General features: G+C 40.2%; 1 protein-coding gene across 1 annotated transcript in view; it reads right to left on the reverse strand.

Annotated features, from left to right (window-relative positions):
• Positions 1 to 19220, reverse strand: part of LOC121942148 (noelin-2-like) — a 31292-nt gene extending 12072 nt beyond the window's left edge. Inside the window, exons 1-4 of the mRNA XM_042485275.1 lie at positions 18653 to 19220; positions 10446 to 10595; positions 7894 to 8049; positions 1210 to 1429 (exon numbers count right to left, since the gene is read on the reverse strand). Of these exons, the coding sequence (XP_042341209.1) occupies positions 1210 to 1429; positions 7894 to 8049; positions 10446 to 10595; positions 18653 to 18796 (670 nt within the window). The 5' untranslated portion in view covers positions 18797 to 19220. The remainder of the gene's footprint in view (positions 1 to 1209; positions 1430 to 7893; positions 8050 to 10445; positions 10596 to 18652) is intronic.
• Positions 19221 to 22066: the final 2846 nt, after the last annotated feature.

Here is a 22066-nt window from a genome sequence, read left to right on the forward strand (position 1 = left end):
CTCCACACGGGGATCTGTAGTCTATAATCTGTATTAAAAACAGGAAAACAGGAAGACTGTTATACCGTTACTTACTTAGCCCATTAGGACATACCAACACATTCCAATGTTGAAAGAATAAAGCATATTTATCGTGCATAAATAATTGTGAATAATAACACAAATCATCAAGACACATTACTGCTTAAGAGCTCAATGGCTTAAGGAAAACAGTCTTATCTCATATAACAAGTTTGTTTCAATTTCACCTCCTCTGGACTTCAGCTCTTTGATTACTTTCCTCACTTTCGTTTCTCTTCTCATGTGCTGAGCTTAACTGCAAATCAGAGTGATTTTAGTCACGGATAGGCTCTGCTGTCTCCGAAGCCGATTCAACATGCTGAATCAGCTGAAAAAGAGCCAAATAGGGCTGACAAGGGCCAACAGTGCGGGACACACTGCAGAAACTTGGGCGACAGACACTGACTGACTGTCCAACCCTGACCAAAGGCTGACTGATGGCTTGGTGTGTCAGGGCCTTAACGTTAGTCAACAGTTATAATGTGTTTAAAAACCGAGTTGAGCCTTTTCAGCGACTCTGAGAGAGATTCTTGGGACTGGGTAAATGTTGGATGTAAGCCACTGATGCATTAGCTCATGCTAACCAGGCAGAGAGAGCAGGTGGAGAGCTGCTGAGGGAAACAGTCCTTCAGCGCTGCGCAGAACCAACAGCCGACAGCCTACAATCAGCAGTACCACAAAATTCTAAAAAAGACATGACTGGAGTGAGATGGACATTAAAGAAAAAGGGTTACAAGTTTAAAAAGGAACAGTAAAAAATGGTTAAGCAGAGGCCGAAACATCCTGCCTGGCAAATATCCACACATTTCAAACTGAACCGCTCTGGTTCATAGCAAAACTTTTTCTGTTAACAATTTCAAGGCTCAAGTCCAATCTGAGTGACATCAACAGGATTATTTTTCTCAGATTTTAAAAAGCTCCCTCCAGAGCCACAAAATGGATTACACAACTATTTTCCCAGGCTGAGTATGACTCGAGACAGATCAACTCGTCTTCATGTGTATAATCTGTGGCGAGCCCCTTGAAACCGCTTGAATGCCAAACATGTCATGTACTTGACTTTCTTATGTAATCTCGTGTTATTTTGACAGCAGCATAAGTAATACTTTTCTGTGTATTACTCAGTAATACCGTCCCTACATCACGTACCGAGTTTGTTCATGCAGCTGTGTAGCCTGGTCTCCAGCAGTAAAACCCTCTGCTGGAGCTCTTCATAGTCGTACGCTCCTATTTCTTCCTGAATGGATGTCAGGATGATTGACAGGTTGAGGAGCTCTAGTCGCAGGGTGGCCAGCGTCTGCAAGTCCAATCTGTACTGCTCCACCACTGACAGAAGGGGTCGGAGCTGAGACATCTGGCCCTTTAACTCCTGTGGGTGCATGAAAGACAGGAAGAAATAAAATAATTGAACAGAGAGGATCAGGTCCCCAGAAATGTGCTTAAATCTGATAAAGCATCTCTTTTTTTCTCCCTTTTTTGCCTAAGGTAGCTCAGAAAAAACCCAGTGCTCCTTCACAGCTATCTGAGGTAGTTTATGCTTTATGTCAGGACGCTCTCTGAGTGTGACTACTTCCCTGAGGATGAAGAGACCCCAGAATAAACTCGAGGCACTTTCCATTCAGCTAATTATGCTTCTTCCTGTCCGCTCTCCTCCATCATGAAGCCTGTGACCCGCAAAGTGATCGAGTGAGCAGAGAGGATGCTTCCAGAGGAACCACAGATGTATCGTATGGAGAAAGCAGCAGTACTTCAATGCGACTCTGTTTAGTTAACATTTTGTCTGTTGTGGAATCGGCATTACTTTAAAATTAATGCTACTGCAAGATTTAGAGTCCCACATGCAGGATTGAACAGACTGAGGAACTATTTTGTTCCTCAGTCTGTCAACTGATTACGAGTTTGGGTTCCAAGTAGCCTCAATGTGCCCAGATCGAACACCAAATGTTATAGGGAATAATTCATTTGTTGCACTGCATCCATTTTTCCTTATGTCTGATGTGATATGCAGCATTTGTAGTATGGGTTTCGTTATTTGGTTAAATGTTTTATTTTGTATTTATGTGTATTTAAGTGAAACAGTGTACGTAGTGGTATGCAAGACAAATTTCAGAAATCAAGGGAAATCAAATCAAATTTAAATACTGCAGAATGGTCAAACTACCTGAGCAAACAGGAATAAAAGTGCCAACAGTGCTAATGTGATTTATTCATCATTAAATATATATGATTAGTAGTGTGTACACAGTTATCTGAATGATGAATGAATCATAAAACTTGCAATGTTGTCTCCTTTTTCCTCGTGTTATTTTCTTCTTCTTCTTAGTTTGTGTTTAAAATGCATTTTGGTTCAGTTGGGAAAAATATGCAGTCATGAAGTCCTATACAGCCACACTTTCATTATTATTGTGATCTCATAGCTACCTGAGTCTGTAAAGTATCATAGCGGCATCTGTGGTCTTTCACAGACAAATTACAGAGTTATTCTAAAAACTTACAAAAAAATAAGTCTATTGGTGTTTTTTTTTTTTTTTTGATTATTTTTTGGGCTTTTATTGCCTTTAATAGACAGGACAGTTTAAGCGTGAAAGGGGGAGAGAGAGGGGGCGACATGCAGGAAAGGGTCCAGGCTGGAATCGAACCTCCGACCGCTGTGGCAAGGATACAACCTCTGTATATGGGGCGCCGCTCTATCCACTGACACAGTAGGTGCCCTATTGGTATTATTTCTATTTCTATTCAATCATGCACTGATAACACTACAGCTTTTTAATCTGTACTGAAGCAGCAGTCATACATTTTTATTTTATTTCAAATTTTCCTATTTTTTATTTTATTTATTCGTTTCTATAAAAGGTACAAAAAGAGGTTGCAAGCCCCAAATAAAGTTTTTTGAAGTTTTATTCAGTTTTCAATGTGAAAATGCAGCAGAGGGGAAAAATATGCAGAGACATTTCAGCTCTCTTCAGTGTGTGTCAGTGACGCAGGTCTAACGACAGGTAGCCACCTGGTGCACCTGTTGGAAATGTTGATTGACATTCACTGTTGGTTTCTACCGTTTCCATGGGTAAAATTTTTTAATTACTTTTCAAGGACTTATAGTGTATATATTTCTTTTTTATTTTCCCACTTCCCCAGATTCTCAGATTCAAACATGATCGCAGCTCGCTAGCATACAGGAAGGGAGAGATGGAACGCGGGATGAAAATGAAGAAAGGCGTCTGATGGTGAACAAAGTGTCACACAGTAACAGCGTAACAGAGTAACATTAAGTTGACAGCAACAGAAAATAAATCAGCGATTTAATTACACTAAACAAAATTCCATTATTTCCAAAACATTCAATAATTTTGGACTAATTCCATGATGACATTTTATAACTTTTCCAGGTTTTTCATGACCTTGGGAACCCTGCATCACACAATAAGGAATGCACTGTTGGAGCAAATGTGCGTTTTCTTCCCCCTGTGTTTAAGTTTCACACGAAAAAACCTGAAAGGACCAATCTTTTAGGAATGCAACCCCTTTTTGTACTTTTTTCCCTCTACCTAATTATCTTAGCACATTCGAGAGTTGAGATGCTGTCCGTCATGAGTAATTGCTTTTTCCGTCCTCGCGTCTCCTCCTCGCATCTCTCTCGCTACGACGTGCAAAAGAGATGCGAGTGAGGGGAGTGAGGAGCCATGTTGGCCAAATGGAAAAGTGCCCCCAGAAAATGCTGGAGGGATGGCATATCCCATCTGGCCTGGGAACGCCTCGCAATCCCACAGGAGGAGATGGAAGATGTGGCTGAGGGAAAGTACGCCTGGACTACTCTGCACATTTGCTGGCACTTCGACCCAGATAAGCAGCATAAAATGGAGAGAGTTAAGTGGAGAGATGAGTCTTTTTTTTGCATTGCCATCAACAGTTAAAGACAGCTTTTTTTATTACTGAAAGTAGGTCTTTTCAAATTGTCTGGCTAAAAGTAGCCAGTGTGGATGGGGAGAAAATGACTTTTTCTGCAATCAGCTTGAATGAAGATCAATATTTAGTGTATGCACTTTATGTTTGACACATGACTCAGTGATTCAGCAGGAGGATAAAGGTTCCTCCTAATGCACCCGTTTATTTCTCTGTTTAGAGTTGACGCTTAAATGTCTTTTCGCCATCAAATGCTCCCCACAAAACTGTTTGCTGTGTATCGCGAGAAGTTGGATTTGATATGGCAAAAAAAAGAAAAGATTAAAAGAAGTGTCAAAGGGAAGACAAAAAGCTTATCATCTCGGCAGAACATCTCACACCCCCGCAAACAAACACAACAACACATCCAGGAAACAGACTTGGCAGTCAGTCAAACACTTTATGTGCCTAATCCGTCCCCTTTTATCTTCAAATCAGGACCTAAATACTTTTCCTTTTGCAAATCTTTTTTGGCACCATTATTTTTCATGTCATAAGAGAATAGTGTGGAAATTTTGTGATTGCTTGGGTTGACCTTAAATTGGGCTACTTCATCCTCACTGATTGGTATTGGCATCATAATTTGCATATAAATGTAAGTTCATTAATATGCATTAAAACCAATCTTGACAAAATGCTGAAAATGTCACGGCCTGTTAGATAGTAAACGCTTTACCTGGCTAATCCCTCCCCTGCCGTATGTCCTCCTTCGTCTTAATCGCTCTAATCTCTCCCCTCCTGTTTCACTCTTTTATCTCTGCCCCTCTTTCTGCCTAACCTTTACCTCTCCTCTCACTTCATTTTGCTCATTCTTCTCCCCCTCCCTCCCACAGGCGAAAATGGTAATACAGAAATAAGCCATCTTTTTCTCTCCATTTCGTCCTCTTTTTCCTCCAGCTCCTCTCAAGTCCTCCATCCATCTGTCCATCCTAATCTCTCTATTTGACCTCTCTTTCTCCATCTCCCTTGTTCCCTTTCCCCCAAGGGATAAAAATACTGTTTAGTTATTGATAAACTTACTGTAGCTGCACATCGCATAAATATTCACCAGTTCTGCCTCTCAGTGCAAAGGCAAAAGCTTATGACTGTGAAAACCCCCAAGGAGCAACACACACACACACACACACACACACACACACACACACACACACACAAACTGCATAAAAACTTAAAAACAGACCCCAGAGCCCCGTGATGTTGTTAAGAAGATGCTCGGCAAAAGATGAAAGGCAGAATGGATTTATGGGGAGGCGGAAATGCTCTCTATTTGGGGAAGTCAGGGGTAATGTATGTGTGTGTGTATGTGTGTGTGTGTGTGTGTGAGCTTGTTTTTTCATTGCCCTCCTATAGAGCCTCTGTCCAGTTCATATAGCATCTCAAGATTTTTAAATATTGATGTTATTCTATAATGTTGCATCAATGAGCATCTTACATTCTTAAATTCATCTGTGTATGTTTGCTGTTTGGTATTTCTAAAGGAACCACATTTGACATTTTGGGAAGTAACAGGTCAGCAGCAGGTTAGCGTAACAGTTGCCAGGCAACTAGCAGAGTTTCAAGTAAGTTACTTTTAGAAACAGTCCGAACATAACCCTATGTAAAACATAATTTTGTTCTTTATACGCCTCACTTTCATACAAATGAAACAAAGATATTTAAGGTGTTTTAATAGATGAACTTTAAAGGTGCTGGTGGGCAGATTTGATCACAATTGGATAAACGCAGGCTATTTGTTTCCCCCTGTTTCCAGTTGTTATGCTAAGCTAAGATAATGGGTGCTGGCTGTAGTCTTATAGTTACTGTACATACATGAGAGGAAAAACCAGCCTTTTAAGTGAACTCTCCAGCCCTCATAGACTCCTGGGGCTTCAAACACTGACGGTTTGACCTCGGAGGGTCAATCTAAATTGGACATTTAAACATGTTATCACAGTTTGTGTCCTGTGTTGTGAACCAAAAATCAATGTTGTTTTAATGTAATGTTACATTACTTATGTGAATTTCACACCTATGTCCAGTGTTGGCCACAGTTTTTCTTACTCCCTGGTGAAGGCCCTTGAGGCTAATTCATGGACTGACCACGAGACTATTGATTAATGAGATTGTTATTGAATGTGTATCAGTGCGGATGCTTCAGTGAACTTCTACAAACACCTACTGTGACATAATTCGAGGTGCATATGTGATGAAAATAGGGTAGCACAGATGCAGTGTACACAGCGTCTTTTGTGATGAACAGGGGTATGAACAGATAAGTGTGTACTTCTTCCTTCTCCTGAAGTTTAAGTAGCTTGAGTGTTTGTAATTGAGATAGATGTATAGGTTTTGGATAGGCCTTTTATTTGTCTTTTTGTTTTTTTTTTCATGGCACTTGCTGTATAGCTTGTTTGCTTTTAATTGTGTGTTTTGTTTTTACATGTTTAAAATAGAGGTTCATTCATTCAACCATTCATTCATGAATCTGATGCACATCACACACACACGCCTCTGTACGAGTGTGATGAACATGACGCACTGAATTTCAGACCCCAGGAAGATCGGCTGGTGCCACTGACATCAGCTCATAGGAATCCTTTTAAATAAATGAATAAATAAATAAATACATTACAGTGACTCTATCTAAAGTGAAAGAATCATGAATTAATTCTAGTGTGAAAGTAAATACATTAGCCTCCTTCCTCACTGAGGGTAATTGCTAGTGAACTTTGGTCTGACTGTATCATAAGGCTGTGCCCTGAAGAATAAGGTGCTCTTACTGGTCCAGCCAATAATTTTATTTTGTTGTGTGTAATGTTTGGCCAATAATGTTTTAGTGAGCCAGGATGCCCTGATTTAAATCACTTCAAAAGACATCTAGACTTCTAAGTTTAAATAATATAATGTATTTAACAAGTTTGGTTGAAAATGACATAAAATTTGAGGCATGTCCTAACTCAGGACTGAAATATAGTCACTGAAATGCTGTTGAAACAACTACTTCATGCGACCTAGATATCTAAAAAAAACTTTTGCTTCGGCCCAAATTTAGCTCCATTTTCACAATGAAGTCCAATAAGACACACATCTCCAAATCAATGCTTATTGGGAAAATTACATGCAGGAGTAGTGACAGTTGACAGGGTTTTACTACCTTTTCGTTCAGTGTCATTAGGGGTCCTGAGCTGCCAATTGCAGACATTAAACCATCAGTGTCACAGCTAATTTAACTGTTCAGGATCATTCAACCCTCATTCCTCAGATCCACAGCCTTTCATTCTCTATAGCTCTTGAGATAATCTTCCACTTGCCTGCTGGTTTGTTGTTGGCACAGATGCCTGCCAGCGGCATCATGGCAGAAAATACACACTGATGAGATTAGTACTCCTAATTTAAGAGGTGCAATACATTTAAATTTCCCTCAATAAAAGGCAACACTTACCCAGCCAGGTAATCTTATCTTCTCTCCTGCAAATTTAAAATGCCGACACCAGACTGAATGTTTTACATGAACTCCCTCTGCTTATGTGTGTGTGTAAATATTATGCAAATTTCATCATTAATATTTAAATGTGAGACTCATTCTTGACAGACTTTTTTTTTTTTGGAAAGCTCAAAGTCTTAATGTGTGCAGTGAGGCTGCAGTTTTGCTGGCACCTTCTGTACAAAACTATGTGACACTTTTACACAGCGGACATGAAGCCAGCGAATTGACAGCTTCAAGACAAATTTTGTCCCCTTCATGAAAGATGCTCGCGTGTCTGAGTGCAGGCAGGAAACTTCAGCTTGGCATGCGTGAAATCAATGTTTTCACACCAAAGGTTATGTGTTCCCTACAGCGACCGTCTTACACTGTGTGTGTCTGGGTGTCTGACTGTCTGTGCGTGCATGAGTGTGTGTGTGTGTGTGTGTGTTTACCTGCAGGCCCTTAGCCGTCAGAGCGCGTGGGTTGGCGACGTAAGTGTGTAAACGTCCGTCCACTCCTCTCAGCAGTGGCTCAGAGTCCCGGACATACTGCAGGTCTCTGGATGTCCGTAGGTCTACCACCTCCATAGATTGACTCACATTCTGAACCTGGCACACACACACGCGCACACACACACACGGTTGATATGATGAGTAATTATTGTTTGTATCCTGCAATGCCAGAAATGCTTATGATTGGTTTTTGGCTGTGTTTAATTACTGCCACCTGCTATTTGTTTCCAAACACCTGTTGTTGTTAAATTTGGCCGTGTGTTGACGTGATGGAAGGTTTGAAGGGTTAGTTCAGCCAAACTGGAAACATAACACATTTTCTTACACATCTCTCGTGGTATTTACCTGTGCAGATAGTTCCACTCAGGAGTAGAGATGGGGATTGAAACCCCCGTACTTATTTCAAAACCCGCACGTGGATAATGTTTGAGCTTATCGATACTGCTGTCGAGTCCCTTGGGTCCTGTAACATTACATCTTGAGTCGAGCTCCGTAATTTAAATCCGATCACTGGTCTGCATACATCGACTGTCCTATGAAGTTTCTGATTACAACTGAATTGCAAGCCAAAAGGTATTAAACCAAGCAAAGAAGAAATCTGGTGGTCATGGGGGGAAGATCAACCTCCACGACCAAGCAAATCAACCATGGGTAAATTAAACCTAAATGCGACTGTCCTCGGGCTGAAAAAAACTCACAGTCTTCATCATCATCCAGTCACAGCAGCACTGGTAAGCACACCCAAAAGTGTCACCAGTTGAAAATAGTGATCCAATGTTGAAATCTGAGTTGAAATCAGCAGGATAATAAGAGCTAGTTAGAGAAACATCAAATAATCTGACTGATCTGCCCAAACAGTACCACCATATAAACACAATATGGTATACTCTTATCCAGGTATTTTTCAAGCTAATTTTCTTTTTTCCCCAAAACTTCTACAGGCCTAGAAATTGCTATTTTTAAAGTCCAGGTATTTCATGACTCAACCAACATTTCCTCCACTTGGGAGCACAAATATCTGTTCAAATTTTCACAGTAATCTGATTCTAGAAAGACACATTGCTTTTGAAGTTTTGATGAAATCTTGTACAGCTATGAGCACCACAAGCAAAAAATTCCCTCCATCACAGTTGTAAAGAGGTGGTGGCAGAAATCTCAGGAACGGATGACTCAAAAATGGACAAATAAAACCAAGAGAGGTGTCAGAAAATGTGTTTTTGGGTGCAGACTGTGTTTGAGGTGAAGCGACCCTGTAATATTGCTGCCACCTTGGCCCAAAAACACGATGCACAGTCACACGGATCACATTTCTCTTTGAAGAAGCTTCTCATTAGATCCATTTAAAACATGAGATTCCCACCTTGAGTCTGTTCTAAAGACACAAACACTCCCCCGCTTCTTCTCATTAACCATCCTGAAATGCTACCAGATACTTCACATCTCTTTTGATATTGAATGAAAAAACATGCGTGAAAAACAAGAAAATCCATTATAAAAAAATGACCCAGATATCCAGAAGTGATATGCAAACAAACAAACCAAACAAACAAACACTCAGGCAAAAACCCACCCACACATCTCCCCATGTAACACATTCTAGAGAGGCCGGAGACGAGCGGAAAAATATGAGCACAACACGAGTAAACACACATGCATACTCTCACACACACATTCACACTCACAGCAGGATCTAGGTGCCACTTCCAGAGACACGCTGAGCTAATTAAGATTCATAAATAGGGAAGCCTCCCAACAGGAACAGAACGAGGAACGAGGAGAAGAAGTTATTTCAGATAGTGTTCATCTTTTTTCAGATTCTTTTTGTGTGGGAAGAGTACAGGATGCAACACCAGCAGCGAATGAAAATAATCCCCGTGATGTTATCGTTAGTGTGCCGTGGTATACTTGTACTTTGTCGAGAATGCAGGATGCATATATCCTGATGTGTGAGCCTTGCAGTTGAACATGCTTTGGGAAATGTTTGCAGGCCTGATGGTGTTCAATAATTCATCAACTTCTGTCACAAATCACTTTTATTTCTCTCAGGATGCACATATACATTGAGAGAAATGTGCTTACGCAGCCAGATGTACTCATAAACACACACACATATATATGAACACAGACACGTTCAAGCATACAAATACCCTTATAGAGCTGCACTCTGCAATATAGAACAAAGTGTTTCTTTCCCACCCATCTGTCAGCGTTTCCTTTGAGTTTAAACTCTTTTGGCATGTTGAATGACTGGGAGTCTTTAGAGGATACAGCTACTGATGTATCAGGGATACATCTGTCAGTGAAACCTGAGTGTGTGTGTGTCTGTTCATGTGTGTCTCTGCAAGTGTCAAAACAAAGAGACAGTCCAGTGAATATTTCATTCCAGTACGCTGCCTTTCCCCTGTGCTGCATTGCAATGCTGACCACTGAAACATGCAGGGACGCACTCAGAGTGAAGAGACAAACACAAACAAATACACACGCGCACACACCTGTTCAGTCAGCAGGCGTAGTTGTCGACTCCGAGGGTCTCGTTTGCAGAGGTTTCGTGCCGGCGCGACCACCGTGCACACGCACCTGCCGTCAGGATCTGAGGCGGTGCTGTACACCTGCCAGCCCTCCTCTGAGCCTGGGTACAAACCCTGCACACAAACAAGCTCTGCGTTAATGAAGTAACTGCAGGAAAACCGTGTCAGCTGTGCATTTAACAGAGAAGGTCAGCAAAGTGAAACTTAGTTTAAGTTATGGGATTTCATTTGAGGATTTCTCTTTTTTTTGTCAGTTGCTCACATATCAGTTTTACATTCTGTGTTATTTACTGGTAAACTTTAAGTTCTATGACAATTCAAATGTAAATTCATCTACAGTTCCTCCTTTTATGGCATCTTCTTGGGACATTTTATAGTTTTATAGTGCTAAGAGAACAAGTCAGTAAATAGACCTGTAAAAATCAGATCTGACAACAATCTTGATGAATGATTAGCATTAATTGGCATCAGTGAAAATAGCAAACAGTCACTGGTGGTTTTACCTTCATCTTCCTCTCCACCAGCAGCTGAACTGGTGTTGCATGTGTTGCTTTGTGGGAAACACTTGGCTCTGAATACGTCTCCTAAGTGTGCTGAGAAGTGCACAAGTGTGGGCGAAATCTATGCTGTGCTGGCATGTTGGTCAGATAAAGGTTTTACTTTCTTACTACCTGGTGCTATTTAAACATGCACTTAAGTGCTCAAGACATTAAGTATAGCTACTGGCTGGGTGGTAAAGTGAGTAAGTTAGATTAAATAGTGCATACTTTCAATAACTGAGTCTATATTAAAGGGAAATATTGACAATGAAGGTATTACAGTCAAATATGGTCTACTGCAGAGACAATCTTCACAGCGCAACTCAAGTCTAAAGTCTACTACACACAGTGCCATGAAAAACTAAAAATGAAAAATGAAAGAAGAAAATCACTGAAGGAAAGGCAGTGATTTGCTGCACTATTGACAATGTTGAATATAAGCAGGCTGGAGGAGCCTTTCAAGATCAGGGAGATTAGCTCAAAGAGGGAAACAAAAAGAGTTAGGGGGCCATCACAAAGCACGAGTCAGAAATCTCCCAACTCAAGAAAAGTCTCCATTTCCAGGAGGAGAAGATGGATGCTGCCCAGTGACTGACGAGCACAACTATGACGAGATGGAACCAAGATATAAGTCAGACAAATGAAAAGTCTCAGAGCAAGAAAACCAGGTGGTAATGGTGATGTCTGAGTGTCAAAAGCTGCAGCTTGAATACAGGAAGAATCGGGAACTGGAGGAGCACATCCACAAGAGGGACACTTGAATTCACGTGAACTCCTGTTTCTAATGACTGAAAAACATCAGCGCTCCAAAACGGAGGTAAAACAGACTGAGGGATAAAAGGGAACTTGAGGAGCTCGTTCTTAAAATAAAGAAGATGAGAGGAGGTTTCTAGTTTCACAAGACCAAGACTGACAGAGATGGAAAAAATGAAAAGCAAAATGTAGAGGAAGGCTGAGAAAGAAAAAGAAGAGAAGGAGAAGAAGGAGAAGAAGGAGGAGGGTATTTTGAAGAGGCCGCAGACTGTCAAGCTCAGGTTTGACCACAGTAGCTCCCTCTTTATCTCTCCACCCTTCTCTCCCTCGTCCATCTCCCAAACCCACTTCTTCTATCCATCCTTCTATCATCCTTCCTCCCTCCACCTCACTCCCTACCCTTTAATCCCGTTAAATAGGGCACCACAGTGGCTCAGTGATTAGCAGTGCAGCCTCACAGAGACACCTCCTCCTGTGTAGAGTTTGTTTCTCCTCCCTATGTCCGCGTGGGTTTTGTCCTGGGCCTCAGGCTTCCTCCCTCAGTCCAAAAATATTCATGTTACGCTAATGTGAAACTCTAAATTCCCCCCATATAAATTAAAAATACTTCACATGAACAATCAGTTAAAAGTCTGGTAAGCCCAGAAAAGTGCATCACTTTATTATTATGATATCTTTTCATATCACAATATCCATATAATATTGGTATATTGGACAGCCTTATATTGAATTATTTACATCGTATTTCTAAGCATACATCTGTTAGGGGGGCCAACATTTATACGGTTTGCAGTTTACATATTTTGCCATGTATCAGATTTATGTACAGGATTGGTCCCTATGGAGAAATAGTCAATGACATTAATTATTTACATCAATAACATTCTGAATTAAAAACGTTTTCTTTTTATGCTCTATATTAAAATAAGAGCACTGAGAGCGTTCTGTTTCTATATGAATTAACAAATGCCAAAGTCTCACTTTTAATGTGCTTGGCGCTCTGCTGCTCTGTCTCCAGAGTGCCCCGGGTACGCTCTGCCGCTCCCGTAGTGCAGCGCTCTGAATACTCAAACTGTATATTCCAGTAGCACTCCAAATGTACGAACTCTTCAGCTTGTGTCAGGGTGTGCTCTAGCTCTCAGACTATTAACGAACACACCTGACTGTTGACCAATCAAGCACACGCACTAACGTCCTGCTGCTGTGGTAGTCTTGGGAGGAGAGGACAGAGAGGCAGGGCGGGGAGAGGAAAAAACAAACAGGCTTTGAGGCCAGAAAGAGGGACCATGGCCGTCACGGCTGCCATGAGATTCTTGCTCATCAAATGCGCTTCCATACTGTGCAAGCACCACAAGCTCCATGAGCACTAGAAATGATGTTATGGAATATTTGGCCCTGAATTGTATCCCTCAGGATCTGCTTCCCTTTAGGCTGTTTACAACGAACATACACTATGTTTTCAAGAAGCACTTCGTGAATAAAGGAGCACAGTGTATACAGGAGGCATGTGCAGGGAAATTGCACATATAAATGTATTTGACTGTTCTGTGTTGCATTTTAGCTGGATGTTGTGCTCGCTCTTTGAAATGCGTGATAGTTGTATTTGTCTGCTTGCATTTATTGTTGTAACAATGTTTTATGCTGCTTTCTTTGCCAGGTCGCTCATGGAAACATGATTTTAAATCTCAATAAGTCTATAAGATATATTTATGTACACTATAAAAATGTCTGCATTTTGATATGAAAGGGAAAGCAATGTCACTCTGTAAACCAATACTTCACTGCGTGACTCTTTAAAGAAAAATGAAGTCACTGCTAAAGCTACATTGCACAGACCTTGATGTTTTATTTTTTGTGTTTTCTGTATTATGGCTATTTTGTGTGAATCTGTTTTTTTTGTGTAAAAGCATTTTTCAGAAGGCCCCAATGACTCATACTGCTGAAGCTGTTTCTTTTGTGAATTTTCTAACACACATTTGCTCAGCATGTTGTTCGGGTCAGGCTGTTGTTAAAAGGGTGGACAAATATTTTCCTCTAAAAATGTTTCTGTCTAATTCTATCGTCTTGGCAAATCTCCTTGGGACTGCAGGAGATCCTGACTGGACACATATTGTGATCTAAGAGTCCATTAATGTTAAAAAGGAGAGTGCACGCTCTTCACACTTTATTGTACTTGACTGCACCACAGACATCTGTGTCTAAATTAGATCTTTTTCATTTGCAGCTAAAATCAGCTGTGACATCTCCCACATGCCTGTGTCCAGGAAAGCTAGCAGCAGAACTGGAGAGTTTCCATCCTCTGCATCCACAGCCCGAGCTGCTGTTCTCTCTGGCAAAAAGTCACCGGCTCCCCAGAGCTCCCAGAAATCTGAACAAAAATGATTTCTACCCGACTCAAAGCCCTTACTAAAGCACGACTTTGCTCCTACTCTTGCTGTTGCCATTTCGTTTACATATTAGTCACGCATTTCATCGACATACTGAATGTTTTCTTGTGCCAAATTAATTTTTTCAGCCATAACATTCAACTTAAGTCTAAAATTTTGATTTTTTTGTTTGTGCCATATTGTTGTTCAGACAAAAACTATCCAAGAATATCTAAATGATTAGTTTAGTAGTTTCACCAAACATCTATCTGGATTTATATGGCAAGATTTACGCTGTTGTCCCCTCTTTGAATTTTACAGTGGGTCATTTCAAGAGATGCAATTTCAAAAACTCAACTTTAAAGTGGCTATTCTTTAGGGTTCACATGTTAAGATGTAAGACTAAAGCATGACTGATTCCTATCAAGTTCATTTGATGATAAGTGGTGGCCGACGTGCTAAAGTTTTTTTTTTTTGTTTTTTTTTGGTCTGAATGTAACCAATCTAATTTGGTTAACTGTTGTTTATAAATGTATTAATCAGACTTTGACTAACTGAATTTGAAAAAAATATGATTTTAAGGCGCTATAATAAACATTCTTCTATGAACACTGGATCAGAAAGGGGTCGTTTGTAGTGACAAATCCACATAGAAGCGTCATCTGACCTTCACTGCGCTCATAGCATTGTTTTTGGCCGCAAAATAGGCCTATAAAAGTCTCACCATGCTTGGCTTTTAAGTTATCACCAAAGTGAGACGTTTCCGGACTGTAATTACCAATTACCTTATGGGATCATCCCATTATTGAGTGTTCTTTCCATAACAAAAGAGAAAAGAAATGTTCAGAAGTTCACGTAAAGGAGCTGACTCATAGAGCTGACTCGTTAACGGCTGACACATCACCAGTGTTGAGACTAAACTGAATGAACACTACCTGCCTCGAAGGTAGACAGATGAACTTTGCGACCCAAGCTGGTAAATATAGCAGCATATTTAGCAGTTAAAGAGCCAGATATTTCTACATATTTGGTGAAGACCAAAAACAGAGAAAAAAGTAGGGTGAATACTGGATTTGTCAGGTGGCACAACTCTACATGAATGTTGTTGCTTCTCTGTATCTTCTGGATGTGTGAATAAGTTTGTTAACAAGTTTGTCTTAACAACACAATATCGTAACATATTAACATATTATCACCTTTTAGTGTTCTGTTTACAGCGTGTTTCCTTTCCTTTAAGTGGCTAAATGAGACATTGCCGGTTTAAAATCTAGTTTTTGAAAGTGCACCACTTTCCAGGTAAATTCAAAATTACATTATTTAAAGGCAATGAATTCAGTGGTGTTAAAATTGCCACATTAGCTATTCAGTAGTGGTTAAATTTCACAATTAAGTATTCAGTTGCACAAATAAAGCAAATACTTTTTAATGGGAACAATGTGCATTTTTTGATTTTTTAAAGTCTTGTGGCACACAGCGAGGCACATACATTCATCAATAGTTCCAAAATAACCCCTTAGTTGTTATATAACAACTGTTTCTTATTTTAATTTTGGGGGGTTATTTGGGACCTCATTAGGTAGTGCTGAGATGACAGCAATTGTTCCCTGAGGTCTAAGCGTTGGACCAAATTCACAACACATTAAATTAGGAAACACATTTTGTGAGGTTTAACTAGGTCTTCAGTTTGACCTACTTACAGTAATGGTAATGTTCAAGAACAATGTAAAGGCTCAACCTGACACACACCAGCCTGTCACAGCAATCTGGCAGAGAAGCTGCCCTACAAACCCTGAAAAAGAATAACGACAGAGGAGGAAGCCGGGAAGATGGAGACGTGAGGGGCACTATGGGAGGGGGAGGCGGAGGCCTGGAGGGAAACATCTGATAAATCAATCAGCTGGGTTTGGTGTGGTAACCTTGAAGTCCCATTTACAATGGAGCTGACGGGGGTAGGGGGGGTTTCAAACAGAAGGACGTGGCTGGGATGAGAATATAAGCAGCATTTGTGCCTACTGTTCAATGTAATTAAACAGAGGAGGACATACGGCACCTAAGGGCTCATTTCACACAGGGGAAAAATGATAAAAATCTACTCAGGCAGCTCAGCTGATTGTGATCAGTGCAAATAGAGACAGAGAGAGAGACAGAGAGAGAGAGAGTAGATAGCTAACAGAACTAAACTCCTGCAAGAGTTTAACAGACAGAAGCAAAGGCTGAGGAGATAGGACAAAAAAGTGTAACTGCTTTTTTTTTAACACACAAAAATCTAAATCTCCAAATGTTGGCATCAACCAGGGGTACTCGCACTTGAAGGGGTACCTCTGTCAGGAAATAAAGTAAAAGATTTAATATTAGTTCATCTTATTTGAAAAGCAATTTGATTTTGAAAACATATTTACATATTGAGTCAGCTGTAACACCTGAATACTATGTATTGCAAGTGAGAGTACATGAAAAAACCAGTTAGACAGCAGACAAGCAGGTGAGTCTTAATATTTCACTAAAAGTAACTGAAAACTGATGATCACAATAGAGACTCAACATTAAACTGGACTGTTTTCAGTACACACCTGGGGCTTTTTACATGCAATTTGCACATCATTTTATTTATTCAAACTGTTGTTTTTGTCATGAGCACTTTCACACAGAACGCCATTATTATGCAGCGAAAAAGCAGCATAACATAAAAACATAATGTTTTCAGAATGGGTCTATTTTTCTGAGCTTTCGCAAAAAGCATCAACCACTCACGGTGTGCAGAACCGATTTCACAACAAAGGTTGATGGTTGCAATTATCATTAAGGTTAGTGCCCGCATGAATAGTTCTGATGCAAATTTGTTTATGCACCATGGCCCCGATGTGTAAAAGCCTTTATGGTTAAAATAGCGAAACGTAATGGATAAATGGTAAAAATGGAGAGCTAGCTAAAAGGAATGTACAAACAATTACTTTTTTGGGGGGCTAAAAGTAATGGATTAACAATTGAAATATCATAGAATTTCATAGCCAACAGTCACAAATAAACGAGATGTTTAGAAGCAACAGATAAACTTGACCAAACCAATTCAAACACTGACATTTCAATGGCATGAAAAAAACATGTACCGATATCCTCTTGTATAAAATTTGTCGTGTCCAATTACATTCAGTTCTGAACACGATGGGTGGCGAGCTCCTCCTATACGACTCTGAAGGTACATCAGTTGTACATCAGGTTGTGAGGAAGCCACTGATCAAGCTCACCGTGTATATGTGTATTGTATGATGTAAATGTATGTTCACACACTGTCAAACAGATTTACAGAAACACTCATCTCCTACCATGGCATAAAGTAGCAACACTGCACCTCTAGCATCCCCATCTGTTCTCAGCCAGTTCTCAAATGTGTTTGTGTTTTTGTGAGTGTGTCCTGTGCTGGTGTGTAGGCGTCTACTTGCATGAGACTGCATGCACTTTGCTGAACTTGCAAAGTACCGCCACAAAGCAGCTGTGAAACGCCTCTCCAGCCAGAAAGCTAAATCATGCAAAGCCCAAGCACGCACATAAACACAAACACACAAATGCACACAAACACACAAATGCACACACACACACAAATGCACGCACACACACACACACACACACACACACACACAGAGTTTCAACACATAGTTAAGAGACCTTTGCAGTGGTCCAGCATCTACATGTTGGGGGTTGCCAGGGTGTTGCTAGGGCAACAAATCGCTGGCTGTCCCACGGGTGAGTCAGCCTTCCCCAGGAGAAATATCACCCCAGTAAGTCAGAGAGAGAGCAATCCTATTACCCCTCTGCTTGTGTGTGTGTGTGGTGTGTGTGTGTGTGTGTGTGCGCGTGTGTGTGTGTTTGTCTTTGTCTGTGTGTGTGGCAGCGGGTGCATACTGTACATGTGGTCTTTATGACTCATATAAACAGAAAAGATCATTTATTTGTTCATTTATTCATCAGTACTATTTATTCTTCATACTGGCAACATGCTGTGCTCTTTTTTTCAAATGTTCTAAATATGGTTCTCTAAGCATCTTTTCTTTTTTTTTTTTTTTGTTTTCCTTCTTTGCTCTATTTTCTGCATCAATGAACAGATCAAATAACTGCTGCATATATGTGGGCTAAATTTTCCTGAATGTTTAGATCTCTAAATTTGATTCCTTTTCTCTGTAATTGTTGTTGATTGTCTGGGTGTTTTGCAGCAATTCAAATGCAACAATTTCTCTAATCAAATGAAATGTCACATTAGAGAGCTTATGCAATTATATTCACAGAGAGTGGGTGTTGATGTGCACACAACAGCTGATTGAAGCATGTGACTGTACACTGAAAAGAACACAAGATAACTTCAGCTGCTCGTCTACAAAAAAAAAACCTGCATTATTAAACTGACTGATTTTAGAGAATGCAAATGATTAACTTTTGGCGGCCAAAAAGCACCTTCTTTTGCAAAATTAACTACTGATACAGTGAGTTTGTGTAAAATGTGTATATACAGAATACATACACTGACGATCCGCTCATGTGTGCCCTCAGGGGAAATGACGGTTCCATTGAGTCCGACCAGCGACGGCAGAGTCTGGGACATCCAATTAGTTACCATAGCCATGGTGCTGAGCACCGCGCCAATCTTCAACATAGGAACACTCATCCTGACACACACACATTCACACACACAAGCAGAAACTCTGGCTGGCTCTCACTCACAGTCCAAACTGTTGACAGCAGTCATGCTAAAAAAACAGAGGGTACACAACATGATGCTAAAGGTAAAACGTTGTGTGCACGCTTGTGAGTTTATAGCTCTAGAATCCAAAAACCACAGCCGGGATCGTCCCACTGCTGAAGTCTGCGCTCCTACGCTGCCACAGGTTAGAGAATAAATCCTGGAGCACAAGCCACTCCAGATGCCTCCATGTGAAGATGCATCAAGTCCAAGCATCCAAAGCTCGGCTCAGGCTGCAGGAGATGCTCCTGGAAACAGCTGGTTAGGTCCCACTGATCTGTGTGTGTGTTTCCTGGACTCCTTCCTTCGCCTGGCAGTAAGACGCTGTGGCTGAGCCAGCGCTGCTCTCTCATTTATCCACTAACTCTGCCTCTCCCTTCCTCCACCCTCTCTCTCTCTCTCTCTGACATACTCCTCCATCCCTCCCTCTAACTCATGCTTTCATCTATTCTTTCAACTTCTTCATCAAATGAGCACATTCTCCTCCTGAACAATATTTCTCAAATGAACATGCACATAATATAAAATATGAATTAAGATAACAAAAACCTTTTAAACATTTATCCTTTCCTTTTGTTGTCCCCCTGTCCAACCCATATTCCCTTTTCTCCTTGTTTTCCAGACCCCTAATTTTCTCTTTTCATCTTTACTGCAGTGAGCACACTCCCTTTTTTCTCTCTGTCCATTTCCCCCTATTTTCCTTTATATTGATTAAACGCAAACGGCGACATGAAAGCACAATGCTCTAGACTGACCTGTCCCTGGTCTGTGTGTGTGTTTGTGTGTGTGTGTGTGTGTTCATTTTTGCTTGTGTGGATTGCAACCAATCTGATGCAACACTGCCACCATGTGGCCAGCGGTCGGGCCTCCCAACCTCAAACTTGGTATGACAGCTGTTTCGCTCTTGATTTGATCAAAACCTGAGAGGAAATATAAGATGTTCAGAGGGTGTTTTATTTGATCTATGTCTGCAGTGTTTCCATGGAGGCAACCAATTCCCTCTCCCCCAAAAACGCCAGCCTATGTGCCACTAGAGTATTTTGTAGATTTCATGTCAAACTGCCCAGTGACTGCAGATCAAAAGGATCTAGTATCTTCAACAGAGAGGAAGTTTGGCCCAATTCCAGACTAAATACTAAAATTAGGCAGTGAACTATATACTGGTTGTCTTAGCATGCTATTTGTGCAATTAGTGTACAAAAATTAATGTGCTAAGCTTAAAACTACCAGGAAATTACACAATGTGTGCACCTATGTAATGAAAATGCAGATTTAAACTTCACAGAGAAACAGCGGCATGTTGAGTTTTTTGTCCCAAGGAGATTTTTTTTAGTCTGCGCACTACCAGTTTTGAGAATACTTAATTTTGTTAAATTTTAAGTTTCACCTTTCATGTCAATAAAGTATTGACAAAATGAAGATAAATATAAAGAGTTTAGAGCTGAAACGATAAGTCAGTTTATCAATTTTTTGACTGACAGAAAATATTAGGCAAATATTTTAGTAGTTTATCAATCTTTAAAGTAATTTTTCAACCACAAATGTCAACAATCCTCTGGTTCCAGCCTCTCATTTCTGAAAATTAGCTGGTTTTTCTTCCTCTAACATAACGTTGGGTTTTAATGATGATTTATGACAGGAATGTTTCACTGTTTTCTGACAACTGAGAAACAAAATGATAAATTGATGAAGTAACAGGTAGATTCATTTATAATGAAAATAAATGTTGAGCCCTCAAAAATTCAAGTAAAAAAAAAAAAAAAAATCAACCAACAACCAGCGTGTGGGAAACTAAGCGCTGTCTGGCATCTTGAGTGAAATGTTCAGTGTTTTGTTGACTTTGGTTTCACGTCCTCATTGCTTGGCTTCCCATAGCTCTCACTGCACCTCTGCAGTTATAAAAATGATTACAATAGCTGCAAAACCAAACGGTTTGCCACAAACTGAGCTTGCATATTTAAATAAGTTGATAAAATATGGAGATGACAGTATAGCGCTCTTAGTACACCAAATGAGGCTGGTAAATGTGGTCTGATTTTATCTCTAATGGTGACACACACCTTGAGTTTTGCACTGATGATGGCTTTACAGTGATGGTTTTATACCTTCTTTTTATGACTATGGCTTTATACCTAGATATTTTATTATTGTCTAATACTGCTTTGCTTGATTTAATGACGCCTGGATATACTTCTGCTTGTTTTTTTTTTTTTTTTTAACTGTTTTGTAAGGTGTCCTTGAATGCTTTGTGAGGCCCCTATAGAGAAATGTAGTTTATATGCTATCTGGGCAACACATAAACAAACAATGAATATATTCCTTTAATCTGCTAGAAAGTCCTTCACTGTAAGAAATACACAGTACACAGAGACATTATCTTTGAGGTCAAATGGACCCCAGAGACATCTCTTACATACAAGCTGTTATAGAAGTGCAATGACAGAAAACTAAATAGTTATTTTCAGAGGTAGTGCTGCATAAAAATCTTTTTTATGTTACCATGTTTTACTGCTACAGACACCAAACACAAGTGATGAATCATTTTCTTTGGCAGACTTCTGAAACTCATCATCATTTCAAAATCATATTTTTAAATATTTTCATAAAATGGGGAAATTTCAAGAAGTATCAAGTGGATGGAGCAATGTTGAGTATGTTTTTGTGCCGTTAATTGGGCCTGAGGTGTATATGTTTCCCCTACAGACCATAAATGTTAATAGCTGATGTGTGAGAGAACATCTCATGGTATTATAACAAGACAAGCATCCCCTTTACTGCAACTCAACAAGAAAAGAACATGGCTGCTCTGTGGTTCACGCCTGGAGCGATTATGTTTCGACAATTTAACTAACCAACACTAAATGTTTTATTGTGCCTTTGTTCTCACCGGCAGTTACATGCTCGGGCTTTTTTGCCTCAGTAAAGAAACCCCAGGATACACATGGATAATACATAAAAAGCCCTTCAGCGAATATGCTGAACTAACATGAATATTTCAATCAGCAGCACTTAGGGCTAACACAGTTGTCAGGAGATGGAGGGCCACAATAGAGCCAACATGACAGCTAAGCAGTGTGAAACACCTTAGGGTATTTATGGTCACTGACTCAGGTAGCTCTATCTTTGCATTTCTAGGAAATAATGTGTTTTTTATAGTGTTACAGAGCAAAGCAAAGTTGCAAAATACATCACAGA

The sequence above is a fragment of the Plectropomus leopardus genome, chromosome 4, assembly GCF_008729295.1.
Source record: "Plectropomus leopardus isolate mb chromosome 4, YSFRI_Pleo_2.0, whole genome shotgun sequence".
NCBI classification, from domain to species: Eukaryota; Metazoa; Chordata; class Actinopteri; order Perciformes; family Serranidae; genus Plectropomus; species Plectropomus leopardus.